This window comes from Elephas maximus, chromosome 15 (genome assembly GCF_024166365.1).
Source record: "Elephas maximus indicus isolate mEleMax1 chromosome 15, mEleMax1 primary haplotype, whole genome shotgun sequence".
NCBI lineage: Eukaryota > Metazoa > Chordata > Mammalia > Proboscidea > Elephantidae > Elephas > Elephas maximus.
Window position 1 is genome coordinate 4226193 of NC_064833.1, and position 15945 is coordinate 4242137.

A 15945-nucleotide genomic window follows, 5' to 3' on the forward strand; every position below is an offset into this window, starting at 1 on the left:
TAGGTGTTTTTCCAGCACTGGTCCCTTGTGTGCTGCTTAAACCTTGCAGATTATGTTGGTGGTAAATTTGTGGGTAGAGAATCATTTTACAACTCCCATGACATTTGATTCTCCTCAGTCTCTAACATCCCCTCATAGGTCGTAAAATTGCTCAGCCCCTGCAGACAACCCATTCACCTGAAGCTATCATAGAATTGCGTCGCTTTCATTTTATTTGCAAGTTTTATGGGTATAATATTTGAAGCAAACTCTTTCAGAATTTTTTTTCCCTACCTGATTTTCCCACGGCTGTCTCCAAAACCAGAAGGAAGAGTTGGGTGGTCTTTGTGTGTTGACACCATTGCATATTTTAAGAGCAAAGCTTCTCCTCCAGTCACTCCCAGGAGCTAGGCTTTGGAGTCCTTGATCTGCATTTTAAATGGAGTGCTTCTTCCTGTCAAATCCTGTTTTCTGTTATTTCTGAACATTTCCTATCCATTCAGAACTGCTGTAAGTAAAATGATCTTTTGGGCAATTTCAGGTAACTCACGTTTGCTTTTACCAATTTCGTTTTGAGGGGAGTTTCCTCTTCCTATAACAGAAACTAGCAGTTAGCACTCATTAAGTGACAGGCATTGTTCTAAGGTGCTTTTAAAAAAAAATTTTTTTTAACACAGCTTTAATACAATTTACCCATTTAAAGTGTCTAATTCAGTGGTTTTTAATATATTCGCAGACTTGTGCGACCATAACGACAATTTTTGGGTTTTTTCATCACCCCATCAAGAACCCCTGTACCCGTTAGAAGTGATTCCCCATTTCCCCCAACGCCTACGCCCAACCCTAGGCAACCGCTGATTTCCTTTCTATAGATCTGCCTCTTCTGGGTATTTCATATAAAAAGAATCATACAGTCGGTGGTCTTCTGTGACTGGCTTCTTCCACTTAACATAGTGTTCTCGAGGTTAATCTGTGTTGTAGCAAGTATCAGTACTTCATCCCCTTTTATGGGTGAATAATTTTCCGTTGTGTGGACAGACCCATTTAGCTTATCCATTCGTCTGTTGGTGGACATTTGAGTTGTTCCTACTTTTTGGCTGTTATAAATAATGCTGCTGTGAACACCTGTGTACAAGTTTTTGTGTGGACATATGTTTTCAATTCTCTTTGGTATGTATTGGAGCCCTGGTGGCGCAGTGGTCAAGAGCTTGGCTCCTAACCTAAAGGTCAGCAGTTTGAATCTACCAGCTGCTCCTTGGAAACCCTACTGGGTAGTTCTACTGTCGTACAGGGTATTCAGGCATGGAATTTCTGGGTCATAGGGTAACTATATATTTAAGTTTTTGGGGAACTGGTAAATTGTTGTCCAAAGTGGTTGCACCACATCATATTCCCACCAGCAATAAATAAGCAGTCCAGTTTCTCCACGTCCTTGACCACAGTTTATTCTTGACTTTGGCAACCTAGTGGGTCTGAAGCGGTGTCTCACTGTAGCTTTGGTTTTCATTTCCCTCATGGCTAATGACGTTGAACGCCTTTTCATGTACTTATTGGCTGTTTGTATATCTTCTTTAGAGAAATGTCTATTCAAGTCCTTTTCCCGCTTTTTAATTTTTTTTTTTTTTTAAATTTTTGCGTTGTAAGAGTTCTTTATATTGTGGATACATGTCCCTGACCAGACAAAGGGTTTGCGCGTTTTTTTTTTTCCCATTCTCTGGCTTGTTTTTTTCATTTTTATAATGGGCACCTTTTAAGGGCAAATTAAAAAAAAAAAATTTATTGTGCTTTAAGTGAAAGCTTACAAATCAAGTCCGTCTCTCATACAAAGACTTACATAAAAACCAAACCAAACCCAGTGCTGTCGAGTCGATTCCGACTCATAGTGACCCTATAGGACAGAGTAGAGCTGCCCCATGGAGTTTCCAGGGAGCGCCTGGTGGATTCAAACTGCTGACGCTTTGGTTAGCAGCTGTAGCACTTAACCACTACGCCACCAGGGTTTCCAAGACTTACATACACCTTGCTGTATACTCTAGCTGCTGTCCCCTTAATGAGACAGCACACTCCCTCTCTCCACCCTATATTCCCGTGTCCATTCAGCTAGCTTCTGACCCCCTCTGCCCTCTCATCTCCCCTCCAGACAGGAGCTGCCCACATAGTCTCAAGTGTCTACTTGATCCAAGAGGCTTACTCCTCACCAGTATCATTTTCTATCTTATATAAGGGCAAAATTTTTGAATTGTGTTGAAATCTATCATTTTTTTTTTTCTTTTATAGATCATGCTTTTAGTGTCATAGCCAAGTATTCTTTGTCTAACCCAGGGTCGTAAATGTGTTCTCCTCTTTTTTCTTCTAGAAGTTTTATTGTTTTTGCTCTTACATTTAGGTCTCTGATCCATTTTGAGTTAACTTTTGTGTATGGTATGAGGTAACAGTCTAGGTTTGTTTTTTCCATGTCGACATCTAGCTTTCCCGGCGCCATTGTTGAAAAGTCTGTCCTTTCTCCCGCTGAATTGCCTTGTAAGTTTATCAAAAGTCAGTTTACCATTTGGCAGGGGAACCATTTATTAAAAAATCAAAATTGCTTATGAGATTTCTCGTCATTTTTTTTCCTCTCTGGGGACTTTGTCTGTTTACTCACCTTGCAGAGTTCGGTGCAGGCTTATTTAGGTCTAGTGTAGGCGGAAGCATCCCAAGCAGTTGTCTTGTCATCACCTGCCCTCCAGTGAGGCACGCCGCTAACGACCCAGTCAAGTCGTTCGTAAGCCTTTTCTGTGAAGTCACGACTACAGCGTTCACAGGCATCGTTTGATTGACTTCATTTTGTTAACCAATGAAGTAAAAATCTCAGTGTTGAAGTAGATGATAATCCCCTGCAGATTGGGTTGTTGTCTTCCTTTTATTTCATTTCGTTTCCTCACTAAAAAAAAAAAAAACAAAAAACCAAACCCGTTGCTACGGAGTCGATGCGGGCTGACAGCAACCCTGTAGGACAGAGTGGAACTGCCCCCTAAGGTTTCCAAGGAGCAGCTGATGGATTCGAACTGCTGACCTTTTGGTTAGCAGCTGAGCTCTTAATCGCTCCACCACCAGGGCTCCTGTTTCCTCGTAGTGTCCAGAATAGCGCCTTATTGTTCGGCAGATTAGTTAGTGCTGAGTTCAAGGTTGTCATGAATCACCATCGGTATTCATACAGTTTTGGCAACAGTACCCGCTGTTGTTTGTCTCACGTAGGAAAAGATAGTATAGAATTGCCTCTCATATCTATTAAAAAAACCTGGAATTTTGAAAGGAGTTTCATAAACCATGCGAAAACATTTTCAGTAATTTTAGATCCTAGACATATTATGGAGCCCTGGTGGTCCAGTGGTTAAGAGCTTGGCTGTTAATCAAAAGGTTGGCAGTTTAAATCCATCAGATGCTCCTCGGAAACCTTATGGGACAGTTCTACTCTGTCCTATAGGGTCGCTATGAGTCGAAATCAGTTTGGTTTGGTTTAGACATGTTGTGATTACATCACAGAGTAAATCCCTTAACTAAATTTGTAAAGAGAAGTGTAATATTGATTATTTGTCTTAATTAAAATATTCTGCCTTGGCTAAAATAATTAATTAGTGCCTATGATTGAGCAAAAGTAGTTTTCATTTATATGCATGTAACACAGGGACAGAGTTCCTATATTTATTTCTCTCTTTTTCAGAGTATTTTTAGCATTTCCACCATGTTCTAATTTTAGAATTCTATTTAAAAAATCATCACTGTGTCTAGTGCAGTTTAGAGTGAGTTTACTGTGTTTTATGCACAGAAACCCAGTGTGGCCTGGGTAAAGATTTCCCTCCCATTTGGTTGCATTATGCTGCATTAGTGTCGGAGTTACAGGAACTGTGATTTCTAGGCCTTTTCTCCTCTCTGTACTTGAAGCTCGCTATCAAATGTGATTTCCCTGTTATTGGGTTTTCATTATTTGATTAGAATTTTTGATAATGAATTTGTCTTTTTAAATGTTGTATAAATTTCCCTAGAAGCCTGATGTGTTTGTACTTTTTTAAGTTTTCAATTTATAAAAAGCGTACACGCACTCTTGTGTGTAAGTAGTTATTTTCACTGTATATTTTTTAACCTCTTTATGATTTTTAAAGATTTTTTTCAAGGAGTGAATATGCATACATGCTTTAAAAAATACCTTTTTTTCCCTTATTATAAATTCATGTTGATGCAGAGAATTTAGAAAATAAAGATAGGCAAAATAAATGAATTTAAACTGCCCTTAATCCTCCCACCTACAGGTAATTTGTAGTAAGTTTTGAAATCAGGAATTGTGAGTCCTCTAACTTTGTTCATTTTCAAGATTGTTTTGGCTTTTCTGGGTCCCTTGAATTTCCATAAGAATTTTAAGATGAACTTGTCAATCTCTGCAGAGAATCCATCTGGAATTTTGATAGGGATTGCATTGAATCTGTAGATCAGCTGGAGGAGTGTTGTTATTTTAAAAGTATTAAGTCTTTTGATCCATGAACATGGGATACCTTTCCATCTATTTAGGTTTTCATTAATTTCTTTCAATGATGGTTTGTAGTTTTCAGAGTATCATTTTGCACTTCTTTTGTTAAATTTATTCCTAAGTATTTTATTCTTTTGATGCTATTGTAAATGGAATTGTTTTCTTAGTTTCATTTTCAGACTGTTCATTGTAAGTGTATAGAAATATAATAGATTTTTTATATTGATCTTGTACCCTGCAACTTTGCTGAACTTATTTATTAGGATATTATTATAATAGCTTTTTTTGTTGTTGTGTGTATTTATTACCGTTTTCAAATACAAGGTCACATCATCTGTGAATAGAGATAGTTTTACTTCTTCCAGTCCCATCTGATTGTCTTTTGTTTAATTTTCTTGCCTCGTTGCCGTGGATAGAACCTCCAGTGTAACACTGAATACAAGTGATGAGAGCAAACATCCTTGTCTTGTTCCTAATGTTAGGGGGAAAGCACTGAGTCTTTCACATTAAGCATGACATTTGTAGGTTCTCAGGGAGGAAGTTCTCTTTTATTCCTGGTTTGTTGAGTGTTCTCATCATGAAAGGGTGTTGAATTTTGTGAAATGCTTTTCTGTGTCTCTTGAGATGATCGTCTGGTTTTTGTTTTTTGTTCTGCCACCATAATGTATTGTATTAATTGATTTTCAGATGTTGAGCCAACTTTGCATTCCTGAGTTAAATTTAAACACTTTCTACATGTACCATTTATTGTTGTAGTTAGGTGCCGTCGAGTTGGTTCCAGCTCATGGCGACCCTATGCACAACAGAACGAAACACTGCCTGGTCCTGCGCCGTCCTCACAATTGTTGCCATGCTTTAGCCTGTTGTTGCAGCCACTGTGTTAATCCATCTCATTGAGGGTCTTCCTCTTTTTCGCTGACCCACCACTTTGCCAAGCGTGATATCCTTCTTCAGGGACTGGTCCCTCCTGATAACATGTCCACAGTATGTGAGACATAGTCTTGCCATCCTTGCTTCTAAGGAGAATTCTGGTAGTACTTCTTCCAAGATAGATTTGTTTGTTCTTTTGGCAGCCCGTGGTATATTCAATTTTCTTCGCCAACACCACAATTCAAGGCATGAGTTCTTCTTCAGTCTCCTTATTCATTGTCCAGCTTTTGCATGCATATGAGGCGATTGTAAACACCATGGCTTGGGTCAGGTGCACCTTAGTCCTCAAGGTGACATCTTTGGTTTTTAACACTTTAAAGAGATCTCTTGTAGCTGATTTGTCTGATGCAATGAGTCTTTTGATTTCTCGACTGCTGCTTCTGTGGGTGTTGATTGTGGATCCAAGTAAAACAAAATCCTTGACAACCTCAATTTTTTCTCTGTTTGTGGTAATGTTGCTGATTGGTCCAGTTGTGAAGATTTTTGTTTTCTTTATGTTGAGGTGTGATTCATCCTGAAGGCTGTGGTCTTTGATCTTCATCAATAAGTGCTTCAAGTCCTCTTCACTTTCAGCAAGCAAGGTTGTGTCATCTGCATAACGCAGGTTGTTAATGAGTCTTCCTCCAATCCTGATGCCCTGTTCTTCTTCATATAGTCCAGCTTCTTGGATTATTTGCTCAGCATACAGACTGAATAGGTATGGTGAAAGAATACAACCCGGATGCACACCTTTCCTGACTTTAAACCACGCAGTATCCCCTCGTTCTGTTAGAACAACTGCCTCTAGATCCATGTACAGATTCCTCATGAGCACAATTAAGTGTTCTGGAATTCCCATTCTCTGCAATGTTATCCATAATTTGTTATGGTCATTACAGTTGAATGCCTTAGCATAGTCAATAAAACACAGGTAAACATCTTTCTAGTGTTCTCTACTTTCAGCCGGGATCCATCTGACATTGGCAGTGATATCCCTGGTTCCATGTCCTCTTCTAAATCTAGCTTGCATTTCTGGCAGTTCCCTGTTGATATACTGCTACAGTGGCTTTTGAATGATCTTCAGCAAAATTTTGTTTGCATGTGATATTAATGATTGCTGTTGTTAGGTGCCATCGAGTCGGTTCCAACTCATAGCGACCCTGTGCACAACAGAATGAAACACTGCCCGGTCCTGCGCCATCCTTACAGTCGTTGTTATGCTTGAGCCCATTGTTGCAGCCACTGTGTCAATCCACCTCGTTGAGGGTGTTCCTCTTTTCCGCTGACCCTGTACTCTGCCAAGCATGATGTCCTTCTCCAGGGACTGATCCCTCTGACGATGTGTCCAAAGTGTGTAAGATGCAGTCTCACCATCCTTGCTGCTGAGGAGCATTCTGGTTGTACTTCTTCCAAGACAGATTTATTCATTCTTCTGGCAGTCCATGGTATATTCAATATTCTTCACGAACACCACAATTCAAAGGCATCAGTTCTTCTTCGACCTTCCTTATTCATTGTCCAGCTTTCACACGCATATGATGCGATTGAAAATACCATGGCTTGGGTCAGGTGCACCTTAGTCTTCAAGGTGACATCTTTGCTCTTGGTCTTTTGCGGCAGATTTACCCAATGTAATGCGTCTTTTGATTTCTTGACTGCTGCTTCCATGGCTGTTGATTATGGATCCAAGTAAAATGAAATCCTTGACAACTTCAGTCTTTTCTCCATTTGTCGTGGTATTAATGATGTTGTTCGATAATTTCCACCTTTCTTGGGAATAGGCATAAATATGGATCCCTTCCAGTAGGTTGGCCAGGTAACTTCCTTCCAAATTTCTTGGCATGGATGAGTGAGCACTTCCAGCGCTGCATCCGTTTGTTGAAACATCTCAATTGGTATTCCATCAATTCCTGGAGCCCTGTTCTTTGCCAATGCCTTTAGTGCAGCTTGAACTTCTTCCTTCCGTACCATCAGTTCCTGATCACATGCTATCTCCTGAAATGGTTGAACGTTGACCAATTCTTTTTGGTATAGTGACTCTGTGTATTCCTTCCATCTTCTCTTGAGGCTTCCTATGCCGTTTAATATTTCCCCATAGGATCCTTCAATATTGCAACTTGAGGCTTGAATTTTTCTTCAGTTCTTTCAGCTTGAGAAATGCTGAGCATGTTCTTCCCTTTTGTTTTTCTATTTCTAAGTCTTGGCACGTGTCATCATAATATGTTACTTTGTCTTCTCGAGCTGCCCTTTGAAATCTTCTGTGTAGCTCTTTTTCTTCATCGTTTCTTCCTTTTGCTTTGGCTACTTGATGTTCAAGAGCAAGTTTCTGAGTCTCTTCTGACATCCATTTAGGTCTTTTCTTTCTTGTCTTTTTAATGACCTTTTCCTTTCTTCACGTATGATGTCCTTGATGTCATTCCACACCTCGTCTGGTCTTCAGTCATTAGTGTTCAACATGTCAAATCTGTTCTTGAGACGGTCTCTAAATTCAAGTGGGATATACTCAAGGTTGTACTTTGGCTCTCATGGACTTGTTCTAATTTTCTTCAATTTCAACTTGAACTTGCATGTGAGCAGTTGGTGGTGTGATTTACAGTTGGCCCCTGGCCTTGTTCTGACTGCTGATATTGAGCTTTTCCATCATTTCTTTCCACAAATGTAGTTGATTTGATTCCTATGTATTCCATCTGGCGAGGTCCATGTGTATAGTTCCTGCTTATGATGGTGAATAAAGGTATTTGCAATGAAGAAGTTGTTGGTCTTGCAAAATTCATTCATGTGATCTCTGGCTTCGTTTCTATCACTAAGGCCATATTTTCCAACTAGCAATCTTTCTTCTTTGTTTCCAACTTTGCCCTTCCAATCACCAGTAATTATCAGTGTGTCCTGTTTGCATGTTTGGTCAATTTCAGACTGCAGACGTTGATAAAAATCTTCAGTTTCTTCATCTTTGGCCTTAGTGGTTGGTGTGTAAATTTGAGTAATAGTTGTACTAACTGGTCTTCCTTGTAGGTTAATGAATATCATATCACTGACAGTGTTGTACTTCAGGATAGATCTTGAAATATTCTTTTTGACGATGAATGCGGTGCCCTTCCTCTTCAAGTTGTCATTCCCGGCATAGTAGACCATATGATTGTCCTATTCAGAATGGCCAATACCAGTCCATTTCAGCTCACTAATGCCTAGGATATTGATATTTATGCATTTCATTTTTGACGATTTCCAAGTTTCCTAGATTTGTACTTTGTACATTGCACATTCCAATTAGTAATGGATGTTTGCAACTGTTTCTTCTTATTTTGAGTCTTGGCACATCAGCAAATGAAGGTACCAAAAGCTTTACTCCATCCACGTCGTTAAGACCGACTCCACTTTGAGGAGGCAGCTTTTCCCCAGTCGTCTTTTGAGTGCCTTCCAACCTGGTGGGCTCATCTTCCAGCACTATATCAGACAGTGTTCCGCTGCTATTCATAAGGTTTTCACTGGTTAATGCTTTTCAGAAGTAGACTGCCGGGTCCTTCTTCCTAGTCTGTCTTAGTCTGGAAGCCCAGCTAAAACCTGTCTGCCGTGAGTGACCCTGGGGGTATTTGAATACCGGTGGCATAGGTTAGAGTATCACAGCAACACGCAAGCCCTCACAGTATGACAGGCTGTGGCAGGCGTGTGGGGGACATGTACCATTTAGTGACAGTGATTATGTTCTTCAAGTTGTGTAACCATTCTCATCCGCCTTTCCGGAGTTGTTCCTCTGTTAACACAAACTCACTGCCCCCTAAGGTTCTTATCTAATCTTTCCAGTTGCTGTTGCCAATTTGATCCCATATAGAGAGTTCTTAAAAGAGCACAGTGCTCAAGGCAGACATTTTTTACTAGTTAAGCTTAACTATTGTTTTATTTTAAGAGGACTTCAGGGGATATTTTTTGTGTATGGTTTAAAGATTATCTCAGGGCAATAGTTTCAGAGGTTCACCCAACCTTCATGGCTCCAGGAAGTCTGGAGTCCATGAGAATTTCAAAATCTGTTCGGCATTTTCCTCCTTTTGATTAGAATTCTTCTTTGGAATTTTTTATCAAAACATTCAGTAATGGTAGCTGGGCACCATCCAGTTCTTCTGGTCTCACGGCAAAGGAAGCAGTTGTTCGCGGAGGGAATTAGCCACACTTTCCATATCCCCCTCCTGTTCCTGACTCTCCGTCCTCCCCTGTTGCTCCAGACGAATAGAGACCAATTGATGTGCCTTAGTTGGCTGTTCCTCCTCTTTTTACTAGACTTGTTTTTGTAATTTAGTGAGCTAACCAGAATTCTAATAATTTTTAACTTTTGATTTTGAAAATAATGTAAAACTTGCAAAAAAGTTTTGAGTTTCAAAAATAGAACAAAGAACCCTGATATCCTCTTCATCCAGACTCACCAGTTGTTATTATTTGATTTCTCTCTGTGTGTACACGTACTTTTTGAACCATTTTCTACCTTAGGCCACATCTTGCTAATGGATACACAGAATAAATGGAGAGAAGCACAGACCCTCAGAGACACGATTCCCAGCTATGGCGGCTTGATGCTGAGATGCCGAGTGTAGTTCCCGGGGCAGGGGCTTGGCCGTGCCACTTGCTGCTCCGGGCGCGCTGCCTTTTTAGCAGCTTGCTACAAAACAAACGCTGAACTCTATTCAGCTTTTTGCAAAAGTGAAAATCCTGTTTGGATTTCTTTCAGTTAGGAAAAATAGGTAGTAATGTAGACCTTTTGTTAAAGCAAAGTTGGTGTAAAGCGAATTTGTGAAAAGAGGGGCATACCTGCATGCCATATTTTATTCAGCCAACCTTTCAATGTACGGAGGGAACCCTGGTGGCCTGGTGGCTAAGTGCTGCGCTGCTGACCAAAAGGCTGGCCGTTCAAATCCGCCAGGCGCTCCTTGGAAACTCTGTGGGGCAGTTCTACTCTGTCCTACAGGGTTGCTATGAGTCGGAATCGACTTGACGGCAGTGGTTTTTTGGTTCTATATATGGACATTTCAGTTATTTCCAATATTTTGCCATTAAAAATAATGCTTCAGTGAATAACCTCGTACATATGTATTTTTGTATTGTTGGAGATGTGTATTCAGGATAAATCCCTAGAAGTAGGATTGATGAGTCAAAGGTAAACATATCTGTAGTCTGTTAGGTTTTGTTCACATTCCCCTCCGTAGAGGCTGTACCATTTTGGATTGACAGTAGCAGGGTATGAGAGTACCTGTTCTTCACAGGTTCACCAACAGAGCGTGTCGTCAGCTGTTATGTTTTTGCCCCAACTAGGTATGTGAGAAACAGTATCTCTTTTTTTTTTTTAATTTTTATTAATTTTGTTATTGTTGTTGAGGATATAAATAGCAAAACATAACACTGATTTGACTCTTTGTACATGTACCAGTCAGAGACACTGATTGCATTCTTCAAGCTGTGTAGCCATTCTCATCTTACTTTTCTGAGTTGTTCCTTTTCCATTAACATAAACTCAGTGCCCTCCAAGGTTTCTATCTAATCTTTCAAGTTGCTCTTGTCAGTTTGATCCTGTATAGATAGATCTTGAAAGAGCACAATGTTCAAGGCAGGCATCCTTTACTAGTTAAGCTAAGCTGTTGTTTGGTTTTAAGAACTTCAGGGAATATTTTTGGTTAAGGTTTAAAGATTATCTCAGGGCAATAGTTTTAGGGGTTCATCCAGCCTCCATGGCTCCAGAAAGTCTGGATCCCATGAGAACTTGAAATTCTGTTCTGCATTTTCCCCCTTTTGATCAGGATTCTTCTGTAAAATCTTTTATCAAAGTGTTCAGCAATGGTAGCCAGGCACCATCCAGTTTTTCTGGTCTCATGGCGAAGGAGGCTGTTGTTCATGGGGGTAATTAGCCACACATTCCATAAAAAAAAACTAAACCCATTGCTGTCGAATCAATTCTGACTCATAGAGACCCTATAGGACAGAGCAGAACTGCCCCATAGGATGTCCAAGGAGTGGCTGGTGGATTTGAACTGCTCACTTTTTAGGTAGGAGCTGTAGCTCTTAACCACTGCTCCACCAGGGCACTACACATTCTATACCCTCCTCCTATTCCTGACTCTCCTTCTTCCCCTGTTGCTCCAGGCGAATAGAGACCAATTATTGTGCCTTGGATGGCCACTTGCAAGCTTTTAAGACCCCAGGTGCTACACAGTGAACTAGGAGGTAAAAAAAAAAAAACAAAAAAAAAAACCAGAAGCACTAAACACGTTATTAGACCAATTAACTGGGATGTCCCATGAACCTAAACCTCCAAGCCAGGGAACAAAATTCCATGAGGTGTTTGGTTGTACATACGCAGCCTCAGCAGCTACTCTTTTTTTTTTTTTTGTCGTTGTTATATCTGTCACACAACTTTTGCCAGTTCAACTTATTTACAGGTGTACACCTTTTTGACAGCAATTGCAATAATCGGCTGTGCAACCCTACCATTAATTAACGGGATTTTTCCGTCAGCATTAAACCCTCTTCTCCCTCTCTTTCCCATCCCTGGTAACCAGTAGTAAATTTTGGTCTCTATACGTTTGCCTTTTCTTGGCTTTTTATAAAAGTGAGGTCATACAATATTTGTCCTTTTGTGATTGACTTACTTCACTGAGCGTAATGTCTTCAAGCTCCATCCACATTGTAGAATGTATCAAGACTTCATTTCTCTTACTGGCTGCTGAGTAGTGTTCCCTCGTATGTATATATGTATGTTCCACATTTTGTTTATCCTTTCATCAGTTGACAGGCCTTTAGGTTGTTGCCACTTTTTGACTGCTGTGAATAGTGCTGCAACGAACATTGGTGGACAAGTTTCTGCTTTCGAGTGTTTTGGATATGGTATCTTTTATTACTGGTGAAGTTGAACATATCTTCAAATCTTTAAGGGACACACAAACACACACAGTTATATATTTAAATGAATTGTCTGCTTATGTCAGTTTGTAGTCTTCTTCCCCTCCTTTATGGATTCCTTGTATAGAGCCTTGCATGTAATGGGAACTTAGTAACTGCATCTTGAATGAGTGATGAAGCAATTATTGGATTGATACTCGAGAGCCTTTGTGATTTTTTTTTCAGTCTTTTCTTTGCACTTCTTCTTAACCTTTCTTTCCCTTCCCTCCAGCCTAGGTTTTAGCTTCCCTGTGGCATTGATTTTCTTGTTTTTTAACCCAAAGGCTGTGGTTCTCGATGACTCCTGGCATCACTGGTTCACGACTGTTACATGTGTGCTGTCACAACTTTACGGGTGTCAGGAAAGATCAAACCCATTGCATGCTAGTATGTTTAGAGCTTGTTATTCTGTTATTGACGGAAGTTAAACCAGTCGGGTCCTAAGCTCCTTTTGAGCTGTATGCATGTTACCTTCTGGCCAAGTGTGTTGTTCTGGGCTGCTGCATATGGATTTCCTCCTGCTGCCTCCCTATACAGGTCAGTCCTTCTTACCGGTGGTACCTTTCTCAGGAGATGGTGGACTAGCTGGTCCTTCTTCATGGCTGGGGCCTTCTCCTCTGACATTAAGATCATGTACTGCTTGGATAGATGAGGTGCTGTCTGAAGAAGGAAGAACCCACCTCATTCTGACCCATTATCTTTCCTTTCATTTCATCAAGGGGGGAAAAAGTAAAATTCAACAATATAGAGATAGCCTGGTAGAGCTAATGAGATAAATCACGACTGCCTGCCATTCATTAGGAGGTAATTTATGCCTGAAACAGATGTGTTACACATGTGAGCACACGGACCACGGGAATGCAGTGGTGGAGCACGCAGGCCCCAGGTCAGATCCTGCTCTGGTGCACCTTGTCGTTAGGTGCCGTGGAGCCGGCTTCAACTGATAGTGACCCATGCTTTGCAGGACAAACTGTTACCCAGCCTGTGCCATCTTTGTGACCGTTGCTACGTCTGAGTCCTTTGTTTTGCCTAGCTCGCCTGTAATCTCGAGAGCTAGTAAGAATACGTAACTTCTCTGGGGTCTTGCTTCTTCACCTGCGGAAGCAGGACCCCACGAGTACCTGCCCCACAGGGTGGCTGTGGGCGGTGAACAAGAACACGCACGGAAACCCTTAGGTGGATTCCCTTCAAGTGGGAAATGGCATTGCTGTGGCTGTTACGGGTCCAACCATCCTGTGTAAACCAACCCTCACTGCTCCACAGGGATGCCCTGGGCCTAGGAAATGGGATTCTCAGCCCTTTAAGTACCCAAGGAGTGGGGTGGTTGGGTCTTGCCGATTTAGGTTTATCCTTAAGAAAGTACATATTTTAGATCTTTTTTTTTCAAGCACACCCTTTTCCGTTATTTATAGTTCTGCCCTCTTGTTCCTTGAGGTGATTTTCACAAAGTGGCTGGGAAACAAAGTCCTAAACATCTGCCCCTTCACAGTTACCTGCTGTAGTCCTTCCTTCCCTTACTCACAGAGGATTTTACAGGTGAAATGTTCTTTATTTCCCATTTCTTACAGTCTCTTTGTCTACCTGTCACCATCCATCTATCCATAAGCATACGGCTACTGACATGCTAACCAAAGGTCAGCAGTTCAGGCCCCTCCAGTGGCTCCATGGGAGAAAGACCTGGTGATCTGTTTCTGTAAAGATTACAACCAGGAAAACCCTGTGGGCAGCTCTGCTCGTCATACGGGGCCCATACGAGTTGGAATCAACTCAGCGGCGCCTCGTAACAGCAAATTCGTTCATTCTTTTTCTGTCTGCTTCCAAAAAGCATCGAGGCAGCTTACAGAACCACAGCGTAAAAAGTAGGCACTTGAGGCAAGTGGGCCGAGGGGAGAGAACTAGGGTAAGGAATGCGGTCACGGGAGGACTGCGGTTGGTGAGGCCCCCCCATCCTGTGCTCCCAGCAGACCTGAGGGTGCCGGGGTGTGGGAGAGGCCTACGGCCCGAAGGTGAACAGGCCAGGCTTAGGAGAAGCTCAGCTTTTCCTGCCTCTGCAGCAGAGGGGAATATTGCTTTGAGTGTTCCATTAAATCAGATAATTTCTTCTTTTTTTCCATCAGTTTTCTATGTGTAGTTGCTTACATTCTTTCTTATTGTACTTTAGATGGAGTTTTACAGAGCAAATGAGTTTCTCAGTCATCAGTTAGTACCCATACCGTTTTGTGACATTGGTTGCCAAACCCACAATGTGTCGGCATTCTCCCCTTCTCAACCTTGGGATCCCCATTACCACCTTTCCTGTCCCCTCCTGCCTTCGAGTCCTTGCCCCTGGGCCCGTGTGCCCATTTAGTCTCGTTTTGTTTTATGGGCCTGTCTAATCTCTGGCTGAAGGGTGAGCCTCAGGATTGACTTCATTACTGAGCTAAAAGGGTGTCCGGGGGCCATACCCTCGGGGTTTATGTTTACATTCTTTAAATGGAAATTTCTGTGAAGTTCTTTCCCATGTGACTTTGATGGTTTGTGGATTAGGTGTTCCTTTTTTTGACAGTGGCTGGCCAGAAATAGAAAATGACAGCCACGGTGAGAATATGAGTAATTACGAGTTATGTTTGCTCAGTGCTGTCCAGTCCAGACAGGGCTTTCGTCTGTCTCATGTCCTGTGAGGACACAGTGTGGCCCTTTGCCAGCATTAGGAGCTTACGGCCACAGGAGAGTGCATGAGGCTCTGCCGCTGGCTTCAAGACAACTAAGCTGGTTAACGAAGTGTGTCATGGAAGGCGTTCCGTGTTCCTTAACCAAAACATCTCAACAGGGAGGAAAATGTATTCCGAATTAATTAACACTTAATACAACACTGTAATGGTAGAAACTGTTAATAGAGGGTGTCAAACCATGAAGACTTTAAAAACTGTTTCATTATTTAGATTTCAGTGCTGTCGATAGGTGCTGTCAGGTCGGTTCTGACTCATAGCGACCCCATATACAACAGAACGAAACTGCCTGGTCCTGTGTCACCCTCACAGTGTTGTCATGCTTGAGCCTGTCCTTGCAGCCGTGTGTCAGTCCATCTTGTCAAGGGTCTTCATCTTTTTCGCTGACCCTCTACCCAGATTTTAGTAGGACATCCCGAACTTTTATCTTGTTAGTACCTCTCTTTTTTAAAATAACAAAGAAACCAAGGCCAAAAAAGCAAAAGTGTGTTTCTTTTCTTCCTCTTGGCTTACAGGTGCCCTCACCACCAACGGCATAAATCCCGACACCAGCGCCGAGATTGGACGTGCCAAGAACTGTCTTAGCCCTGAAGACATAATTGACAAGTATAAAGAGGCCATTTCCTATTACAGCAAGGTGATTTTATTGCTTTGTAACTTTTCAATGTCATTGTGTGGTTTTAATCAGAAGTTCCCATTTTACCTTGTGTAACAATGGTGTGGCATGTCTGACTTATTATTTGCCCCTATTTCGTATGTGTGTATTACTTCCTAATGTCTGCATTATATGATATTCCTAAAAATGTTTCTTTCTGATTCAAAATAATGCATATTTAACTAATAAATTTGGAAAAAGGAGAAAAAAAAGGATTTCCTATTCTCACTCCCTAGGATGTTGGCTACCCTGCCTGCTCCCATCTTTAACACTTT

At 41.4% G+C, this 15945-nt stretch overlaps 1 protein-coding gene across 4 annotated transcripts in view; it reads left to right on the top strand.

Moving 5' to 3' along the window:
* Nucleotides 1–15945, top strand: part of TRAPPC9 (trafficking protein particle complex subunit 9) — a 652210-nt gene that overhangs the window by 37276 nt on the left and 598989 nt on the right. For all 4 annotated transcript variants that reach the window (XM_049853997.1, XM_049853999.1, XM_049853998.1 and 1 more), the window contains one exon: nt 15531–15652. In XM_049853997.1, the coding sequence (XP_049709954.1) occupies nt 15531–15652 (122 nt within the window). The remainder of the gene's footprint in view (nt 1–15530; nt 15653–15945) is intronic.